The sequence below is a fragment of the Spermophilus citellus genome (assembly GCF_964194105.1).
Source record: "Spermophilus citellus genome assembly, chromosome: 13".
Classification (NCBI taxonomy): Eukaryota; Metazoa; Chordata; class Mammalia; order Rodentia; family Sciuridae; genus Spermophilus; species Spermophilus citellus.
The window spans coordinates 15508676-15530672 of NC_138193.1; the positions used below are offsets into that span (position 1 = coordinate 15508676).

General features: G+C 50.3%; 2 protein-coding genes across 2 annotated transcripts; one reads left to right on the plus strand and one right to left on the minus strand.

Moving 5' to 3' along the window:
* Positions 1-999: 999 nt before the first annotated feature.
* IL36B (interleukin 36 beta) lies at positions 1000-6037 on the minus strand. The gene is made up of 5 exons (XM_081264022.1): positions 5888-6037; positions 4909-5045; positions 4297-4404; positions 2255-2394; positions 1000-1379 (listed from the first exon to the last, which is right to left on the minus strand). Exons 2-5 carry the CDS (start codon positions 5021-5023, stop codon positions 1170-1172), a joined length of 573 nt encoding a protein of 190 aa, XP_081120148.1. The 5' UTR covers positions 5024-5045; positions 5888-6037; the 3' UTR covers positions 1000-1169.
* Positions 6038-17321: 11284 nt separating this feature from the next.
* On the plus strand, positions 17322-20500 carry IL36RN (interleukin 36 receptor antagonist). The gene is made up of 4 exons (XM_081264386.1): positions 17322-17423; positions 19031-19116; positions 19736-19863; positions 20185-20500. The coding sequence occupies exons 1-4, from the start codon at positions 17395-17397 to the stop codon at positions 20419-20421; spliced, it is 480 nt and encodes a 159-aa protein (XP_081120512.1). The 5' UTR covers positions 17322-17394; the 3' UTR covers positions 20422-20500.
* The last annotated feature ends 1497 nt before the right edge of the window (positions 20501-21997 follow it).

Genomic DNA, 21997 nt, shown 5'->3' on the forward strand with positions numbered 1-21997 from the left:
GCAGGGAAGCAACAGGAGGTGATGCCGGAAAATAGGGTAGGGGACCCAGCTTGCCTGGCTGGGGCACTGAACTCAGCAGTGGGCATATGTCACAAGACCCGATACCTCTGCACGTCCTGTGCAGAGAGGGCTTGGCCTTCTGAGGGAGGAGGGTTTGTGATGCTGGTGGATGTCCGTGTGCTGCGTGTTCTAGAATACGGCACCCTAAATGTGTTCCGGTAGAGAATGTGCAGGCTGTACCTGCAGGAGCCTCACAAAATGAACAACGGGCTCGAAACTATCCCTCAAGAGAAGCTGTGAATTGAAAAAGACCACTGTAATTCCAAGAGATAATAAGGAAATATTAATATGTTCTTCTATTTCTAACTGCTTTAGAAAGAAAAAAAAAAAGACAGTGCGATTAGTTCTGAGAAATTGCCTGATATGAATGATTCTCTGAAATGTGGATTAATTTAATTTCATCCTGGTTAATAATTAATCATTGCCAAACTATACACTGTGTATTGAATGACTAACCAATTAGATTATGAATCCATCATGCTTATCAAGATATGTATTCATCTCATCTTTTCAATTTATCTTTTGAGATTATAAACATTATGATGTTTATATTATAACATAATGTTTATAATGTAAACATGTTATATGAATAGTATGTTTATATTAAATGTTTATATGATGTAATGTTAATATTATGACAACACTTATAGCGTAAACAGAATGTTTATGTATGATGTATTAAATAAACATGCCCCAAATCATTACATGGCGTTCTTTTATTGATGGGATTTACTTATGGCATTTATTGACGGGCCATGATTGGCAGAAGGAAGAGGGTGGAGGGTGTCACGTGAGAAGCATGTGGGGTTGACTTAGCTGGATGTGGCAGCTGAGTGGACAGTGGGTCGAGACCAAGAAAGAATAAAAAGCGACTCTGAGGTTTCCTGTGGGGACACTGCTCAGGCAAGGGACATGGGGAGGAAGTGGATGCCCAGAGGGGCAGAGGTTTGAGGGGGGACAGAATGAGGTGGGCCACAGATGGGCTGAACTGCGGATGACCTCGTAGGGGATGGTGACCTGGTCAGATGGCACTGTATTTTCAAGCAGAAGGATTCTCTGACAGCTTGATCATCTATCCTGAAATCTGTCACCCTCCGACCAGGCTGGATTTAATTCTCACGACCTAAATAAAAGTTTGTGTTAGCGAGGCCTCTCTCCTGGGTGAGCGTCACGGGCTGCTTGGCTGTGGAGGACGTGGCTATGAACCAGCTGGGGTGGGAGGCCGACTGGAAGGCAGAGGTAGAGCCCTCCAGGCTGTGGAAGAAGAGAAATGGCGTCCGAGCTTTGTTCTCCCTGTACAGTTCCATGATACTGACCTCCTGGGGGTGAGAAAGAGGCTCATTAGTGAGGAGGACAGCAGTGGGGAGCTAAGCTAACACAGCCCTCTGTGCACAGCAGGGAGGGTCGGAGGCTAGTAACTTGGGAGGCCGAGGAAGGAGGAATGCAGGTTTGAGCCCAGCCTCAGCAACTTAGTGAAGCCCTGTCTCAAAATAAAAAAAAAAAATTTAAAAAAGGGCTGGGGATGTGGCTCAGTGATAGAGCTCCCCAGGGTCAGTTCCTAGCACTGGGGTGTCGGGTAGGACCAGGCTGTCAGGGCATGGACCTAGCAGGTTCCAGGAGCCTGGCTCCAGACACAGGTGCGGTCTTCTTTGTAACGGGATTGGCATGCTCTCTTCCCTGAAGCTCCCGGGGTGCCTTCATCTGCAGACCCGGGCACTCTTTGGAGTCCCAACCTCCCTGTCGATTCAGACATTACACTTCCCATCATGAGCAGAGGCTTTGCACCTACTGATCTTCCTTTGGGTACATGGATATAAACAAACACTGTCAGAAATCCAGATGAACCCTCTCCCTCCACTTGTCAATGTGATAGTCTGTTGAAGTGGGAGCCTCCCATTCCCTTGGGGGCTTCTAGGGGGTAGCAAATCAGGACGGAGAATAGAGAAGCCACCTCCCCTGTCTTTTCAGGAACATCCCCGTGTACATCCTCTGGCTTTCCCAGGAGCCATGCTGTGCATGGACCCGAGTGTGGTACCCCCCCTTCCAATGGCACCACTGACGGACGTGGGGACCAGCCAGGTCAGATTTCCTTCCTTGCGGAGGACAACCCAGGATTGCAGGAAGATTGTTTCACGGTCACCCGTTAAGATAAAAGCCCACTTGCTATGCTTCCCTCATCGACTGCACGACTCACCTTCAGCTGCAGTGTGGGCTGGCCCTCAACTTCCGCACAGCAGAAGCTGAGGTCTCTGCCCTTGATTCCCAGGAAAACCAGGTTGCCTTTCTCTTCGTCGTGTAATGCTGTGTCCCTGCAGGCTATCAAGGTGAGAGTGACTGGAAACACAGGAAGAATGGAGAAGGGTCAGGCCTCGAGCAGAGGGGAGTCTGGGCCTCTGGCCTCACACTCAGGAGGCTAACGGGGGACCGTCAGGGACTTCCCCAGATGGCTCCTCCCATTAGCCATGGCAGGTCCCTTTGTGGCTTTTCTGAAACTCATTTCCTTTTTATTCCTGAATATCAGAACCCTAATTGTTCACCAGGGCACAGAGCTTCCCCAAATATAAAATAAAATTTCCTACCCATCTGGCAGATAAATGTGGCCACACACTTAGGCTGTGGCCCATGAGCCAGAAGTGGAAATGTTGGGTGGGATTTCTTTTCTCTTTTTTTTTAATTTTTTTTTAATATTTATTTTTTAGTTCTCGGCGGACACAACATCTTTGTTGGTATGTGGTGCTGAGGATCGAACCCGGGCCGCACGCATGCCAGGCGAGCGCGCTACCGCTTGAGCCACAACCCCAGCCCTTGGGTGGGATTTCCAAGAATGTTCCTTAAAGTTCAGGAAAGGCCACTAAGTGAAGAGAGAGAAATCGGGGCTTGAAAGCAGGGCTCACAGGGAAAGGAAAGTCCTTTCTGCTCAGTTCCATACATAAGAAGGTCCCTCCTGAGGCTCTGTGGAGAATGGATTGGAGGTTCCATGAATGAAGTGGGAAGGAGAGTGGGGGCGGGGGCTGGAGATGATACTGACTTAGAAATACAGACTCAGTGGTCTTGCTGGTGGATGCAGGAGGTGTGTGTGGGGGGTCAGGCATCCAGATGCCTCCTGTGTTCCTGGCCCAAGCCAGTAGAACAGGGGGCAGTGCCCCTAGTGGGGGCCATCATCCATTTTGAGAAGACAGGTCTCCGCAGTTCCACCCCAGGGCATGTGAAGTTAGAGATGCCGAGAAGATCGTTCAGAGAGATGTGTGCCAGGAGCACAAATGTCAGGTGATGAGAGGAGAAGCCATGTACCCAACCACAGGACCTGCTCCCCACCCCTTCACAGGGCCTGCAGGGTGGCAGAGGGGGCCCTGAAGAACCCCATGATTTGGAGGTTTCGGGGAGAAAGTTGAGTCATAAAGATGAACCCAGAAGAGGAGCCAGTGGACCTGAGGACCAGGAGCGTTCTTACAGAAGAAGAAAATGGAGTGTGGAGAGTAACCGGCACGGCTCTACAGCAGGACAGCTGAGACGAGTGCCCTTGGGATTTGGCATTTGAAGATGCACTTGGAAAGAGGGACCTTAGGGGAGAGAAGAGAGCAGTGTAGAAGTCAGATTGTTTTGCTGTGAAAAGGAAGTGAAGTGCAGACAAGCTGTGAGGGCAACTCTCCAGGGAAATCAGCCTCTGATGGGCACAGGGAAATGGGACAGCATCAGGAAGAGACAGCGAGGATGAAGAGCAGGTGTTAAGACTGGAGTGTGTCTGTCAACAGTAGAGATGATGCAGGGGACACAGGTGGGGTACCTGCTGAGAAAGGGACTCCATCCAATGCAGAAGTCCTGCAGAAAGGGACAGAAGCCGAGAGGGGCTGGCTTTGGGTGGAAGGAGGGAACATGCCCCCATTATTAGAGGAGATGATGCCAAATTAGAGAAGTGTGTATTGGCAAGATGGGGAAGTTTGACAGAGGGAGTGATGGCTGGAATTTAGAGGAGAGAAACTCCAAGGTCAGCCATACCTGAAAGGACAGTCCCCCAGTAACCTGAAGGTGGATTCTCCAGGTAAGAAAGCTGCCAATCCCTACACCCCTGCTTCTAGGTATGGGTTTCCTTTTATGGAAGGTGACCATCTTGCTCTTTCCTGCCCTTCCTCTGGACGTTGGGCTGGTGCCCAGAAGTTGGTGAGGACCAGAGCCCACTTCATGGAACTGGTGTTCCTGGCCTAGGCCAGAGCAACTGTGGATTCTGATGTCACTTACCAGGCTGCACATTGTTGCTTGAAGGAGCTGTTATTAAAACATCTCCACTCAGGACCCACACCATCTGTTGGGAGTCACGAATGGTGTAGAATATGGGCATATCCTGAACTGCCAGAAGACAGAATCACAGAACACAGGCACTGTTATTGCAAACGTTAGGACCCCAGCTGCACCCTGATAATACTGGCTTCTGGGTTCTCGAGACAGGCTGACTGTTCTGAGAAGAGGGAGAAAGAAAAGGGAAATGAGGTGGGACCAGTTTGTGGATCAAAGCATCAGAAAGGATCTCAGCACATTCATGGGGCCAAGAGATTTTAAAGATTTGCCCCCCCCTTTTTTTCTGGGGTTATTTTTTCCTGATGGATAAAGTCTCTGGGTAGTTATAGAAACAAAAACTACTTAATTGGTCATCATTACATTGGTTTCTTTCCCCTTTTACCCTCTTAGTTAAAATAAACAAGCAATTTGGAACAGAGACAGTAAGAAAAGAGATTTTCTACTGCAGATTTCTGAGATTTTAGCCAAGCAGATACATTTACAGCTGAGCCAATGACTCAGGGTCCTTGCACCCTATCTCTGGTGGGGCTGGGTGGTTTCTGGCTCTCCACTTACGTTCTGGGGTGACCATGGGGTCTTCGGAGCTGCTGGTGTTGGGGACGGGCGTGTGAGGTGGTGGAAAGCTGCCTGTCTGCGGCTGCTCAAGGTGAGAAGGAGAGGAGGAAGACATGTCGCCGCTTCTTCTTCAGCACCTGGAACGTGGTCAAAATTCTTTAGAGAGAGCTTCTCACATACATATTTGAAAGGAGCATATTTTGAGGCCAGCAGACCCTGAATGAAAGCTCCATTCCCTTGGTGGCTGGGCCAACCCTGATTGCCCAGGCTGCAATGCCTGGGGACTCTCTGTCATCACATATGGGAGCATTAGGAGGGTCCAGAACATCACCCAGACACCTTCTGTGCAGCGAGGCCCTCGGTTGAGAGGAGGGAAGAGAGCATATCTTGTCTTCAGCCCAGGCCTCCCTCAGCTGCTGAGCAGCCTCCTCTGCCATGTTTAAGATGAACCTTCCTGAGTGGCTGGCAGCCAGCAAGCCTCTTGGCCCCCACCTTCCTCTGCTCTTTTTCAAAGAGGAATCTCCAAGGATCCTGCCTGTGGCCATCCACGGCCACATTAGGCATTTTGACTCTCAAGGGACATTTGCTTCTGGTTAGGGCCCCAGGACAGTTCCCTGAGGATCACAGACTCTTCAAAATGAGAACCAGTTTTTCTCAATGTTCCCTGCCTCGAGATCCTCAGGGCCTGACTCCATAGCTACCCCTAAACAGTGAACAAGCAAATCAGCAACCACGCTCTTAAACATGGCACCAGGTCTTCCAGGATCCTGGGCCTGGGCCAGGGAGCCCATGGGCATCTCCAGATAGCCAAAGCTATGAGAGAAGGTTCCCCACACCTGGCTTCTGAGCAGCAGAAGTTGCTTTTGCCCAGAAGTATTCATGATCCTGGATTCAAAGTCACAGCTCCAGCTGTGTTTAAGGGCAGAGGAAGCCGAGTCAGGACCTCCAGTCTTTCTACTGAGCAAGGAGGGAGTCTTACCTTCTGGTCCCAGGTGTCCTACTTTGGTAAGGGAGCTGGGCTGGCACAGAGGTCCTGAGAGGCTTTGGATGAGTGGCTGGGAAGCAACACGGGTGTGTCAGGTCTGGGCTCCTTGAGAAATATGAGCAGAAGAGACACCAGGAAACAAGAGCGAGGAGACAGGCAGGGGCTGGACGCTGGACTGAGGGAGGAGAGCAACTTTCTAGACAGCCTTGGAGGCCGGGGTGTGGCCCCTTGACGCACTAGTGGCGTGAGGCCACATCCAACCTGGCAAATCACAGCCTCCGCTCAGGGGATTTACACACCAAATATGCCACACTTGTAGAAATATCAAAAGCTTATGCTGTTACTGAGTGTTAAGAGCTTTACCTGGTTAATCTTTTAATCCTCTTAATAACCCTTAGGGGCCATTAATCTTTATTTCTTGTATAAGAAAACAGAGGCCCGGAGAGATGAAAACACTTCCCAAGTCACACAGCCAGAGACACCTAGCAAGGTGGAAGCCAGTCTCTGGGTCCTTAGGCACTACGTGACGTGCTTCCTCGGGGGTCTTGGTCCTCTGCTTACTGTGCTAGCTGAGAAAAAGGTGGTCCTGTGTTTAGCTTTGGATACTGAGGACCTGTTATGTGTCCAGGGGAGGAGGCTCACGTGGTTGTGTTAGGGGACAGACAGATGAGGATGGTGGGAATACAAGGGTAAGAGAAAAATTCTATAAAACAACCTCACTGTGATGACCCCCACATGCTTTCTTTGCCAAAAAGCAATTTACCTGTAGCCCTTCCTGGCTTAAGTGGGGAGGGTATGCCTCATTCCTCAGTAAACTACCCGTCATCAGTAAGGAAATGCAGGCAGGAAATAACGTCGATAAGAGGAGCCCAGGTTACTTTGAAGGGAGAGATTTTTTAAGACCCTTTTCATGGACCAGATCCTGGATGATAAGGACAGTTCCTCCTAACCATGATATCTGTAAAAATGATTTAAAATCCAATTAGAACTGGTCAGCATAGGCAAAGGGGACCTAGAATTACTTCAGTGGGGACTTGAAAAGTCACCCATCATCAGTCAAATATCAGGAGGTGGACCTGGGCAGGACTTTCTAGAAAATTCTCTGGGATCGCTAATAAAACTGAAGAGCAGCAGAGGGAGGTTGTCCCTCTCCCCTCTGAGAGGACCCACTTTCCCCCTTGAGATATCCTCCTTCCCTCTTCTAATCCCTTCCATAAGCTCATGCCTATCACTCGGAGTGACATGTCTGAAATCTTTCTGACTTGGTCCCATGAATCGTGGTTGAAGGGCGGGTGGTCTTGGCATTGCCTCAGTTTCCTGGAAGGCCCCAGCTCTGACACGGCAGGAGTGGTCTTGAAGGCCGGCGGTTCCTTAACTCTGAATCAACAATCAGCTGCAGCCTCAGCGGGGGCAACGCAAGGAACTCATCACCCCTGAAACATAACATTGCTGCTCAGCCCGAGACATGAAAAAAAATCCTATTCCTTGTGAGGCCAGGAGACAAAAGGACAGTTAGTGTATGTAAAGAATGATTGGGTCAGGAAGATGCGATGCAGGCTGAATCTAGAGGAAATTAAAATGCTGATACCTCCAGAGCACTTCCCTCCTCCACCTGTTGCCAAGGCTACCTGCCTCCGGGGAATTGTTCCTCCCTGCGAGGAGCTGTTATGAGTAGTCCCTGGGTGGTTCCCTTCCTGCCTGTACCCCTGGGTGGCTCATTCAGCCCTTGGATTACTCCACCTTTGGATCACCCAGGCAGGATGGGAGGAGGGTGCATGAGAACAAAGGGAATCTAAAATAATCTATAAAAAGGTCAGGACACCCCCACTCCCTCTGGCACCAGCTTCGGACCCCTCTCCCTCTGCGTCTGTGTCTTTCTCTCTGTTCTTTCTACCTTTAAATAAAACCTCTTGCTCTTGCCTCGGTGTTTCTTGGGTGTTCAGTCTTTAACACCGGGGAATGAGTCTGGGACCTGATTCTCAACACCAGTATCACCCTGTGTACCAAAATTTGCTGTCACACAGCTCCCAGTGAGTAGTGAAGCTTCTACTCTCTGAACTCCCCCATTACCTCTCTTCCTTGGAGTGTTGCAATAACCCCAATGATATCCCTGCGTCTTTCTTACCTCCCTGGAATTAAGTGTCCACCCAGCAGTGACCCGGATCAGAGACATGAACACAGTCACACCCTCCCTGCTCAGAACCCCTGGTGGCTCCACTTTGTACCCAGTGTAGTAGCTCTGGCGTGGCTCTTGGCAGCCACAGGATCCCACGCCCGCCTCCCACACTCAGCCCCTCTGCCTCCCCTGCTTTGCCCCACAGGACCCCCCAGTTCTCCCAGATTGCTCTGATTTGGGCCTTGAAGTTTTTCATCTAGTTCCTGCCTGCCTTCGACCTACCTTGTCAGTGCAGATTTCTTTCCTTTTTACTTTTTTAAAGGTATTTCTTTACTTTCTGTCATGACAAGTGTCACAGGCCACTCTGATGTGCTTCCTGCCCCAGCCCCAATTCAGCCATTTCCCCAAGGGTGCTGAGTGTTTATATATCACTATGAATGAACTCCATCTTTATACTTTGGTGCAACTGAGGTACTTGGAAAGGTTTTGATCCTCTGGAGCATGATACTGAGATCGGAGAGGTAGAACCAGAGAAGCATTTGATCTGGACCTAGCTACTTTCCATTGCTTAAGCAGGTCCTTCTGAATTATGAGTCTTTGTGAAGGCCTTGTGAATTATGAGTCTTTCCAGACCAGCGATGGGAACAGGTTTTGTTCTCTCTAATTCTTTGAAAAGTTTTCATCCTTAGCTTTAGGGATAGTCACAACAATATCAGAAAGGGTGGGAAGGAGGAATTGGAAACATACTGTTATACACCCTTATTTTACCATAAGGAGGTGTTGTGTTATTGGAAGTTAGTCTTCTTCATTAAGGACACACAAACCCTAGGGTAAGCAAAAAATTATTTAGCGATATAAATAATAAGACAATATAATAGGTAAAGTGGAATCAAAATATTTTAACTTGGGAGAAGGAAGAAGAGAATCAAAGAAATACAGAACACATGGAATAAATAGAAAGCAGTAGAATGATAGATAATAATCTAACCATATCAGCACTTAGATGTAAATGATGCAAAAGCACCAGTTAAAAGACTGTGCTTTCCAGATTGGATTAAAAAAAACTCAAGATCTGATTATACAGTATCTAATTATGTAATTATAAAGACAATGATAGTTTAAAGGTAAGGAGATGGAGAAAGATGTCCCATGTAAACCCTAAACAGAAGACATCTAGAGTTGCATGGATGATAGCCAAAGCAGATTTAAAGACCAGGAAGACTAGCAGGAACGAAGAGGAACATTCCTAATGATAAAGGGGCCAAAAATACATAAAGGATCTTCTATGCATGTGCTCCTGACAACAGAGCTTCCAAGTACCTGGTACCCCAAATAGGTGGCACCATTAGGAGGAGTAGACACATCTCCAATTTTTGCTGGTGTGTTCAATACTCTCTCCTCCATAACTGATAGAAAAGTAGGCAGACTCAGGTCTCCAGAAGGTACAGGACAGAAGAGCTGGACAATGCTGTGAGCACCTGGGGCTCAATGACAACATCCCAGTGGCAACAGCAAGAGAAGTCCCACATGGCCCAGCACTCCACCTGTGGGCCTACACTAGAAAGAATTAAACACAGAGACCTGAAAAGTTGCTTGCATACCCACAGGCTATAGCTGCATTATTCTCCGTAATGAGAGGGTGGAAGCAACCCCAGAGTGTTCATTGACTGCTGAAAGGATGAAGAAAAGGGAGCATATATATATACATTGGGATATTACTCACCCTTGGAAAGGAATTGGAGCCACAACCCAAGAACATTAAGTGAAATAAGCCAGCCACAAATCAGGACGCGTGCTGTGAGCTTCCACTTGATACCCAGGCGAGTCAAAGTCATGGAGATGGGAAGGAGGGTGGTGGCCAGGGCCTGGCGGGGGCAGTGGAAGTCATTGTTTACTAAGCAGAGTTTCAGTTTTGCAAGGTAGAAAGCGTTCTGTCGAGGGCTGATGGGGATTGCTCAATGGTCTGAATGATGCCCCTGAGCAGTTCATGTAAATGTGGTTAAAATGGTAACTTTCATCTTACGTATATTTCCCTGTAATTAAAAATGATAATTAAAAATCTATCAAAAAAGACAGATGTACAGAGACCTGTATAATAAAGAGATGAGCCTTGTTTACAAAAACAATCCCGCTTTTGAGGCACTCTTGAAAGAGGGTGATCCCCCTTGGTGCCATGCCCCCCAGATGGAGCCTAGGGAAGCGGAGCCCCCTGGGTCCTCTGGGAGCAGCTGCAGTGCCCAGGCTTGTCTGCAGCTACGGTTGCTGGGAGGCTCGCTGGACGAGCTGGCCAGATACCTGTGGAGGGAGTGGAGACATGGGAAGCCTGTGTGTCCTCTGGGCCAGGCGGTGGGGACTGCCTTCCTATGTGGTCCCTGCTGGTGCCTTGATGGCGCTCCAGCGGCCAGCAGAGCCAGCCCTCACCCTCCTGACCCTTGGCTCTCTCCCATTTGGACTTATTTCCAATGTCATGTTCGTCCCCTCCATCAGTGGCCACCCAAACACCCCAGGGGAGGGGGGTCAGGCTCTGGAGCCTCGAGGTTCAGATGAGGCAGGCACCTGGGCCAGCTCTGGAGGTCCTCACCTGGATCTCAGGTAAGGAGGTTGCCGGTGGCTCTGGACCTGCCCCTGGTGACTCAGTCAGGAGAAACTGCCTGTGGGTGTGACATGCATGGGGCCCCACATGCCTCCTGGTTGCCACCCGCTCTCCCTGCAGAACTGGCCATTTCTACTCCCCCAGCCTCCACCTTTGCCCCTGCCTCCACCCGGGTGCTGAAAGGTGCCACAGGACAACACAACAAGGTGGAGACAAACAAGGGCAGCAAAGCGGGGCCCCTGCCCAGCACCGGCCACAGTGCCCTGCCCTGGCCCAGCCTCTCTGACCTCATGGCATTCTGTGGTCCTCAAATGTCTTAGTAGCCAAGGTGGCCCTGCCCTCTCTGTGGACCCTCAGGGTCACCCTGTGATGTGGCTGCAGAGTCAGGCTGTAACTGGAGTCCCACTTCTGCGGCTGGCTCCCAGAGGTGTTCTGCACATGGCCACCATCTCTGGTGCCCAGCGAGGCCCTCCTGGGTGCTCTGTGCTATCAAGGTCACCCCAGTGAGTGAGGAGTCCCCACCCTGGGCCAGCTCTCTTCCAGTGGCCCCTTGGTCCTTCATGGAAAGAGAGTCTTGCAGGGAGGTCCCTGCTCTAGCTCCGCCCTCATTCCTTGCATCTGTAAGCAAGATGCCCTTTGTGTTTCACAGGGGGACTGGGGTTTCCTGGCCTGGACTGAACTGCCAGAGTTCACCTCCTGCTGGTTCTGTGGTCTCGCAGGAGTCGCTCACCCTCTCCAAACCTCCTTGGCCTCAGTCAGTTTAAATAGGAATATAAATTGTACTGACCCCGTGGGACTGATGTCACAACAAGAGGGGACGAAAGCGACATTTATTTTGACACAGTGAACGTGTAGCAGAAGTTAACTGTCCTCGTTAGACACTAAGACCCCACAGCAAACCCTGCAGCGATGGAGTCTGGCATTTTCCCTCTCTGGGGATGAGGCACAGGCACATGTGACGAAGCACTGGGTCTTGAGCTGCCGTGGGCTTCCGCCAGTGTGCACTTGGTGCTCACTGTACCCAGGAGAGAGAGGGAGGCAGGGACTGCTGAAGGCACAGAGCACACAGCACATGGGTGACTGAGCTGGCTCGGCACAGCCTCGCCTCATGCAGGCCTCACGACACCCCAGGGGCAGGGCTGTTACTGTCCTCTTCACAGGGAATCGGAAACGAGTGGGTCAAATCCTCAAATCAGAGCGGTGAAATAAACTTCCCAGGTCTTGAAGATGGTGGTGATGTTGGTGGTGATGAAGATGGTGGTGGTGGTGATGAAGGTGGTGGTGATGATGGTGGTGATGAAGATGGTGGTGGTGATGATGGTGGAAATGAAGATGGTGGTGATGATGGTGGTGATGAAGATGGTGGTGATGATAGTGGTGGTGGTGATGATGGTGGTGATGAAGATGGTGGTGATGATGGTTCTACCACTCGGCCTGCGCAGTGGTTTCATTAATGAGGTTCTAGGCATAAAGTTAGTTAGAAGAGATCGAAATAAAACACACAGACCAGTTACCTTATTTATATTGCTAGGTCCAAGACGGCTCACCTCTCTGGTTCCCACCTCTAGCCGCCCAGCAGGGCAGCGAGGATTACTCTGGGCTAGCAGGAGAGAGAGAGAGCGAACACGCCGGGGAGTAGCCTTTTATTTGGGGAACAAGAGATTCAGGGGAGAATTCCATCCAATGAAGGTTGAGGGGGGGCTGCACTCCAAGGTCAGGGTCAGTGATTGGGTCCCCGGGGTCAGTGGTCAGGCACACCCCCACACGGATGGGATCTCTCATCAGGAAAGGGTCGGGAAAGCTTCGACACAGCCAAAGCGCCTCAGGCCCTTAACGGGAGTCACCCAATCACGTGTCAGAATGGCTCCCCACAGATGGTGGTGGTGATGATGGTGGTGATGAAGATGGTGGTGATGATGGTGGTGGTGATGATGGTGGTGATGAAGATGGTAGTGATGATGGTGGTGATGAGGATGATGGTGGTGATGATGGTGGTGGTGATGATGGTGGTGATGAAGATGGTGATGAAGATGGTGGTGATGAAGATGATGGTAATGAAGGTGGTGGTGATGAAGATGATGGTGAAGATAGTGGTAATGTGGGTGATGGTGAAAATGATGACGGTGGTGATGGTGATGGTGGTAATGATGATAAAGTTGACTTGTACACACCTACTATGTGCTGGCACCGTCCTAAACACTTCATGTATATTAACTCATTTAGTCCTCATAACAATAGCAGAATTTTTATTCCCTTTTTATAAATGAAAACTCAACAGCTAAAAGCTTAAGTAACTCAACCAAATGTACATGCTAGTAAGCAACAGATGTAAGACTCGAACCCACACAGTCTTGACCAGAGCTCAGCCAACTGTTTCTATAAAAGGCTGTGGAGTAAACACAGTCTCTGCCATAGACATCACCGTGCAAAAGTGGCATAGATATAAGGCTGTGCTCCCACTAACTTTATTTATAAACCAAACTGTGGGCTGGTCTTGGCCCACAGGCCAATCTTTGCCAATCCATGGTCTTAACTGTTCCAGGAAAAAAAAAAAGGAGGGTTCACAAGCATCAATACTTTCTGGGAAATGAAATCATCATAATAAAAACAATGGAGATAAAAATAGTCATCAGCTCCTTGGCTTCTTAAACGAGGATGGTGGACAACTGAGCTCCTATTTACTAAGACATCCTGTGCACCTGGCAGTAGATACCACGCAGGGCACATTGGGTGGATTACACAGTCTGCTAAGTGGTGAGCCCCACGGAAAGAAGTGAGGCATGGTGGGGGGCGTGGGAGCAGGGGAGGGACGCACAAAGTGGAGAACATGGCCTCGCTGAGAGGGGTGTCGCAGCAAAGGCCTCAGGAGGTGGGGACAACGCCAGCTTCTGGGTGGGGAGCAGAGCCCATGGGAAGGCCCCTGATAAGGACCACGCTGGCTTTAGAGGAAGAGTGAGGGGCCAAGAAGGACCATGTCATCTTGTTCAAGAAGAGCAAGATGTCCACCTGGCTCCTGGTCCCCTTAGTGGGGAAGGAGGAGGCTGAGAGTCCATGGGAGTCCAGTGGCATGGGCCTTTGGAGACTTGCCTTTTACTCACAGAGGAGTGACAGGACTGACTCAGGTAGCAAAAGGGTCACCCTGAGTGCCTTGGTTCTGAACTAGGTTTCCTGGACTCGGGTCTGACTCTAATCCTAATTAGTGGTCAACCATCAGGTGATGTAGTTAGTCTTTCTGTGCCTGATTTCTCCTTCCGCATAACAGAAATGATAGTGGTTATCAGATCAGTAACTAAACAAATGTATAATGAAAAAATTCAGGAGGCCCCTAAACATGATTCCAGGGACACTGTGAGCACTGGAGGATATTGGTCATTTTAATCATTATTAAATCAGGGTCCCCAACGAGAGCTTCCCGCCTGGGATCGTGAGCTGTGTGGGCCTACAAACTCCCAGTGAGGATACACTGACCGATATTCCTCCCTCCACCTCTGTCCAGGACACTGCCCATCTCACACATGTGGTGATGAGTCGCCCCAGGGACACGGTCCCCAGGAGGAAGCAAGGAGTTTGCTGGGAAGGGAGGATCCCCCCTGACTGTGAAGCCTGGGGGGCCCAGGTGCTGCAGGAAGCTGTCAGTGCCTAACATGACTCCAACCCGAGCAGCTGAAAACAAGAAACGCCTGTGGTTTCCCATGGGCCTGGGAGGAGGAGGACCCACCTGGCAGGGTTCTCCCACGTGGAGGTGGGGGGTCAGCAGGGGCTGCAGCATGCTAGGCCTGTGGAGGTGGAGGATCTGCACCCCAGAAGGCTCACTCCCAGGGTGCTGTCACAAGGCCTTGTTCCCCCCCACCCGGGTTCCTCAGGGCTGCTTGAGGTCCATCCCATGGCCACTGGCTTCCACTGGGTGAGCCACGATCAGGGTGACCTAGCTCAAATGTGACACACTGTCACTTCCCACCAGGTATTACATTCATCAGGAGCAAGTGGCCAAGGGTAGGCCACACTGAAGGGAAGGTGTGAAGTGCTGCCTGTTATAGGATTAATACCCCATAACACACTTCAAAACCCCCGTACGGAGGCTGTGAGGTCAGGGCAAAGTAGCACCACCCTTGAAAATAAGAAAAAAATGACCACAATGTGGGCTTTCATGTTGTCAAAGGAGACAAAGTTTAAATTACCCCAATTAAAAAATTGACTCTCATACACATATGCAGTGAGTAGGAGTCAACGGTTTACTATTAATATGTGAGGGAATCACAATGATAAAACTGATTATCTAAGGATGGCTCAAGGAACAAAGGTCTTTAGTATTTATTGGGAAAGAAATGCTGGAATAGGCTGGCTAAGTTACAATTTTTAAAAATTACTGCCTTTGAATTTTTTTTATCAGACAAAAATAAGTTGGAATTTATCAATCTTCTCCTAGTTCACATCTAACTTCAGAGAATTTGTGTCTCAGTTTGATTTCTGTTGATGAAACAAAATACCTGACACTGGGTAATTTGTGAGAAAAAGAGGTTTTGTTTGTTTGTTTGTTTTTGTTTTGTTTTGTTTTTTGGCTCACAGTTCTGAAATCTGGGAGGTTCAAGATTGGCAGCTGCATCTGGTGAGATCTTTGTTCCTGGTGAGAACTCTGCAGAGTCCCAAGGCAGTATAGGGCATTTTATAGTAAAAAAATAGCACTATTATGGTTTGGATGTGACCCCCAAAATAGCAGAGGTCAGACAATGCAAAAAGGCTTAGAGGTGAAATCACTGGGTTATGAGAGCCTTAACCCAATCAGTGGTGGGGCGTTCAGACCCTAGGGATGCACTGGGAGCCAACCAATAGCAATTAGTGAGACAAACCAAGGACCCATTTCTGAGGGAACTAACTGTTGGTGGGGCCTGTTTGACAATGTGAAAGCCCACACTGTGGTCGTTTTGTCTTATTTTCAAGCTTAGGGATATATCCCAGTGCCACATCCCCAGCCATTTTTATTTTATTTTATTTTTTTTTATTTTGAGATATGGTCTCACAAAGATGCTGAGACTGGCCTTGAACTTGCAATCCTCCTGCTGCCTCAGCCTCCCGAGCTACTGGGCTCACAGGCGTGCACCACATGTGAGCTCATTGGTGCATTGTCCATTCATTCATCCTGCCTGGATTCTCATTTCAGCATGTTTTGTAATAGACAGAGCTGGTAGAGGCACCCCCGGCGCCTCAGCCAGCTCGCTGTGTCTCTGCAGGGCCAGCCACGTGCATGCTCCGTTCTGAATGGGCAGAACTTGAAGGAGCTCGATCAGCCCATGGGCACACAGGGCTAATTCACTGTTGAGAATGGCACCCTGGCATTTAGGGGAAACGGTGTCCACCTCTACAATCACTTTGCAGACAAGAGCCTATTTTTCGAAAACCACTTTGTCAATAGCTTAACTCTGGAATTTGTTCTTGTAATTGGCAGTAATTTCTGAGTTGTTTCTATCTGGCCAATTTATAGTGCATTTAATGATTTTGCATAAGCAGCATCTACATTAAATTTATATTTCTGAATGCTATTTATCACATTGGTAGTCTTATGTGAAGAAGAGGTTATTTTCTGTCTTTCAATCAACCCAATATTTATTTTTAAACCCCTTAAGGATTTTTTTTGTCCCACATGTTTGAATATGGTTTATTTAAAATTCATGCTTTTACAATAAATAGTTACCGATGGTGGTCAAGATGTTGTTAAATTGTTCTGCACTGACGGGTATTAATTCAGAGCCATCATGGAGAGTCTTAAAAGCATATTAATGGATTCACAATCATGATTTTTTTTTTTTTTGCTAATGAGATATTTAAGAAAGATCAGTTGTGGAATCATAGATGTTTGTCACAACCTAGTGCTCAATGCAAAAATGAACCAACACAACCCAACAAAATAAGGACCAATAATAATGGGCTGGAATAAATGAATGATAAAAGACCCTTAGGAATTTTTGCACAGCTGTTCAAACCTAGGAAGTCATTATTCATGTTAGTGTGGGAAATGAGTCTGCTGTGGTGCCCCAGAGAGCAGCAGGTTGAGAGTGGCCTCTGTGACGCTGTAGCAGGACAGCTGTCTGCAGTGAGGTGGGGGAGGAAGAGTGTCCTCACGGGATTTTTGATGGTGCATTCACAGAAGCATTCACATTCTTCTCCTGGTTTGCTCTTCTGGATTTTCAGGTTTTTCTGCAGTGGACCTGTAGCCTACACGCTCCCCCAGTAGGAATTCCCCATGGCCGGCGTCTCCATGGCCCTGGCAAAGGCAGGCAGGTGGGGAGGGGAGAGGAGGGACGAGTTCTGCAGAAGCTGCTTTTCTGTGTGCTCCTCAGAGCCCCAAGGGCCCGGCTCAGAGCTGCGGGGAGGTTGTCTCCAGAAACTCCCTTCCCGGGCAGGGCCGAGCAGCAGGTGCTTCAGGAGGCTCCAGGGTGTCACATCACCCTGCTCCTCCCTGGCTTGCAGTTTCAGTCTCCTCCCAGCGACCCGGGAGGAGTGCATAAATAATCAAGTATGCACTTAAAAAGCCGGAGCATCCTCGAGGAGCCGCAGACTCCGCAGGCTCCCACCAAGGGAAAGGAGCCACCGAGGTGTCCTCTGGGTGCTGGCAGGGCAGGCTTTCCTGACCCCAGCCCCAGAAGCCCGGGCCCAGCGGAGGTGGTTACCCGTTGGGAGGCTCAAGAGCCTGCTTGCTACCCGGGCCCCTGACAGCCCTCAGCCTTTGTCTGCACCTAAAATTTTTTTTTGCTGTTTGTTTCAAAATAGGGGAATTTGCACATCGAGGAATTCAAGATGGTCCTGAGCGGGGCGCTGTGCTTCCGGTGAGTATGTGGGCCTCCAAGGGGAATGCGATCTGGGTGGACCTGTCCAGCCTTGTGAGGGTGGGAAGAACCTGCTGCCCCAGCTGGGGCTCCCATTGGAAGACAGACGGCTGGGAGTCAGGACCAACAGTCACTGCCCCTGCCGTTCTTCCAGCCTTTCAGACTGGGACAGGACCCGGCAGCCCGTCTCAGGGGGACAAGTAACCATGGGGCCAGGGCTGCAGCCTGGTCCATGTACGGGGAAGATGGGAGCCAGGAGCCCCCTCCAAGCTCTGCTCTGCTCCCCACACCATGAGTTAATGTCACTCCAGCCACTGTGCCACCTCCTCCCTGCAGCCCTGGGGGTGGGGGGAATAGAACAAAAACAATCTCCAGAGGTCTGCCCACCCACAAGTGTGTACTGACCCAGAAACTCAGCTGTGTGCGGACTTCACAGTGAAGGGGGAGAGCAGCCCTCTCTGACCTGAGTCTAGTCTGACTGGCCCTCCATATCCTTGGTTTCCACACCCACAGATTCAACCAACTGTGGATTTAAAAAATATATATGTATGTATAAATCGCATCTGCGGTGAACATGTGCAGATGATCTTCTTGTCATTATTCTCTAAACAATGCAGTATGACAGTGTTTGCATACATCTGCATGATGGTAGGTATTGTAAGTCATCTAGAGATGATTTATGGTATGGCAGAAGATGTGTGAAGCTTCTTTGCAAACACTACGCCGGTTTGTGTTGGGCCTTGAGCCTTGTGGATTTCGGCGTCTGTGGGACCAGCAGCCTGGGCAATTGGGGGACGACTGGCTAGCACGTTTCAAAGTGTGTTCTATGGGCCTCAGTCCTATGGGGTTCTTCGTACATTCAAGCTCTCTGATCAAGTACATGCAGCAAGTGGTGCCTTCCCTGTCCTGGTAAGAGCTCACGGTGCCACTCAGCATGCCAGTGACTTTGGATCTTCCTAAGTAATGGAGCTTGTTTAATCATGTTAGGGCAAACATGCAGCCAACGTTTACACTGCAGACTTTTCCCCAGTTAATATCTGAGGAAACCTGCTTCAGAGTACATCTTTCACCTCACAGTATATCAGAAAACCAATCAACTCATATACAAGAAATAACTAAGAAAAGTAAAATAAATCAATTTTAAATTTAGAGAAAATCCTCACTCAGAAAGGAATACATGGCCAAGTGGAAGTAAATGACCACTGAAGTCTTCAATAATACTTGAAGACACAGATTTTAATCAGGAAGAGACCTGGGTGCTACCTAACCCATCTTTGGCAATGAGGAGACTCATTGCTAAATGAGCCCATAGAGGGTGGGTGACTTGTTCCTGTGGCTCAGCAGCATGGACGGCAGCCACAGTCACTTCTCTCTAAGAGACCATGTGGGGACTGTGGATAGGAAAGATTGGATAGGGTGAGACTCAGGTGGGGGCCTGGGCTCACCCCTGGTAGTGTAGGAGCCCAGCAGGCCTGGGGGAAGGCTGGGCTGTGGTACCCAGCATTGTTGGAAGAGAGGGTGGCAAGATGCTCAGACTGGGGGACTCTGGGCCAGGGAAAGCTGCAGGAGCCCCACTCCTCACGGCCTCCTCCTTCCTCACATTTCAGAATGAAGGACTCGGCCCTGAAGGTGCTCTATCTGCACAACAACCAGCTTCTGGCTGGAGGGCTGCACGCGGGGAAGGTCATTAAAGGTTGGTGTAGAGCAGGACCTGAGTGGTCCCCATCCGTGTCCCTCTGCGGGAGGCACGTGAGGAGGCTTCCCAGCAGGCCTGCAGACCTCAGCATCAGGGGACACTGTGTGGCCTTGTGCTTACCCACATGCTGTGATGGATCTTCTCTGACAGTGTACACCTGTCCACCTGGGCACTTGTAAGGGTCACTGGAGTCAGTGGGCCCCTCTGCTGTAGTGTGCACATGTGTGCTGCTGCGTGTGTGAGCATTGTGTGCGTGTGCATGGGGTGGGGGGTGCAGGGGGAGCTAGCTAGTCCTCTTCTGGGAGGCTCATAAAGACAGGGCTCAGAATGGAGGCCTGGGCTTCAAAGGAGGTGCTGGGGAGGGTCTCTTGGGGTTGGAGACAGCTCTAAATGTGGGGGCTGCAGTGTCAGGTGGCACCAGGTGCTTCTGTGCCTTGAAGTCCACTCTGGGACAGTGGCAGGAGGGTGGCCTTCCCCCTGTGACAACTGCTGAAAGATTCCCCTTCTGCCCAGCATGGGGACAGGAGGCCTCATGCTGGCCCTGCTCCCAGAGTCCAAGATCGGGGAGAGGGAAACAAAGGCCCCCAAAGCCCTGTACCTTGACTCTTGCCCACAGGTGAGGAGATCAGTGTTGTCCCCAATCGGTCACTGGATGCCAGTCTGTCTCCAGTCATCCTGGGTATCCAGGGAGGGAGTCAGTGCCTGTCATGTGGGACAGAGAAGGAACCAACTCTGAAACTGGAGGTGAGCCCTGTCCCGCGTCCTCACCATCTGGAGACTAAGCCGGCCAGTTCTGAGGCTGGGCACTGCCTCTGAACCTTAGGGACCCAGCAAGCTGCTGCTGGTCGCGGCTCTGCCTGCTCCCTAAGGGCTCTGCCTAGCTCGGGCCTCCCACTGTCCGCCCCTGCCCCTCACCGCTGCTCCTTGCCCCTGCCCCTGGCCCCTGCCCCTGGCCCCTGCCCCTCACCCCTGCCCCTCACCCCTATCCCTCACCCCTGCCCCTCACCCCTATCCCTCACCCCTGCCCCTCACCCCTGCCCCTCACCCCTGCCCCTCTGCTGGCAGCCCGTGAACATCATGGAGCTCTACCGCAGTGCCAAGGAGTCCAAGAGCTTCACCTTCTACCGGAGGGACATGGGACTCACCTCCAGCTTTGAGTCGGCCGCCTACCCAGGCTGGTTCCTCTGCACAGCTCCCGAGGCTGACCAGCCTGTGAGGCTCACCCAGATCCCTGAGGACGCTGCCTGGGACACCCCCTGGGATGCCCCCATTACGGACTTCTACTTCCAGCCCTGTGATTAGGGCCACGGTTGCCCCCATAACTCCCCGGGCAGCACCAGCTCCAGCGGGGGCAGGGGGTGAGGGGGACCGTCTTTGCTCTCAGAACTCAGGACACCCAGCCGTGCTCCCTTCTTCTGGTCCCAGTGTGTATAAAGTCTTCTCACTTTGGGGATTGGTACCCACATTCATTGCCCACGGGGTAGTCCTACTGTGGAACCTTAAAACACCACGTGGGATAAACTGAGAGCAGCATAAAATTACTGAGTGGGATTCCTTCATGCTTAAAGGTGCCTGACTCAGCGCCCAGGTGCCCACTGAGGTCCTGTCACCCCCCCCCCCCCCGGGGTGCAGGAGAGGGAGGTGGCCACAGGTAGATGGACCATGATCCCCTGCCGGTCCAGCCCCTCCCCATTCCTGCCATGGCCTTCCTCTTCCGTCTCTGCCCTCTTCCTCTGGCCCTGGGCATGGGAGGGCCTGGGAGGGTGTCACTGGGGAAGCAGCTTCAGCTCAGAAGACAGGAGATGGGCATCCCATCTCTTTTAGAAACCCAAGATACAAAGAAAACCTCCAGTGCTGGTCTCTCCTCCCATGGAAAGATGCTTACAGCATGTGGTGAAGAGCATATTACAAAGTCAGAGCTCTTGCCATTTCTTTTGAATTTAAAAGAAATACCTAAGTATATATTTCTGAATCAAACCTCCCTGGAAGGTACGTCAGTAGCAGCAGGGTCCAGGTGGTGGTGCTATAGGTGTCTTTTCTGTCTATTTTTATTTTTAATATGTTTCCTAATTTTTCCATCATGAGGATGGGTTCCCATTGTCATTATAAAAAAGGAGTTAAGAGGGAGATTGAGGAACTGGAAAAGACACCATTTCTGACTGTCCTCAGCCTCGGCTTCCCTGGACGGAAACTCAAGCTGAGTTGAACCTGGCTGATCTGGGGGGCAGACGCAGGGGCAGAAACCTCCCCAGCAAAGCACCAAGAAGAAGATGCGATGGGCTTGTGTGGCTGGAATCTCCAGGGTAAGGGAGTCGCAGGAAAAACCCCAGATAAAAGACAAACAGAACAAATGAAAAAACAACAACAATAACAAAAACCCTATATAATAAAAACTTTTTTTAAAAATCAAAGCCAGCCTCAGCAACTTAGTGAGGCCCTCTGCTACCAAGTGAAACCCTGTCTCTAAAGAACATAGCAAAAAAGGGCTGGGGATGTGGCTCAGTGGTTAAGTGCCCCTGAGTTCAATCCCTAGTACCATCATCATCATCGTCACCATCATCGTCATCATCATCATCATCATCACAACAACAACAATAATGTCAATAATAATTTTTAAAATCCTGTGCTTGGAGCTGGAATGGCCCACAGTCCCTGGAAGTCCAAGATCTGGGATCAGCTCCCAAGAGGGCTGCTGTACCAAATGAATAGTGTCCTCCCTGAGTTCATGTCCTTCCTGGACCTCAGCCTGTGGCCTTCCTTGGGGATGGGGTCTTTACAGATGGTTACGAAAGGGTCAGGCTGCATTAGGGTGGAATAAATTCTCCTGTGACTAGTGTCCTTGTAAGAAGAGGACCCAGAGACTCAGAGGAAGCACCGG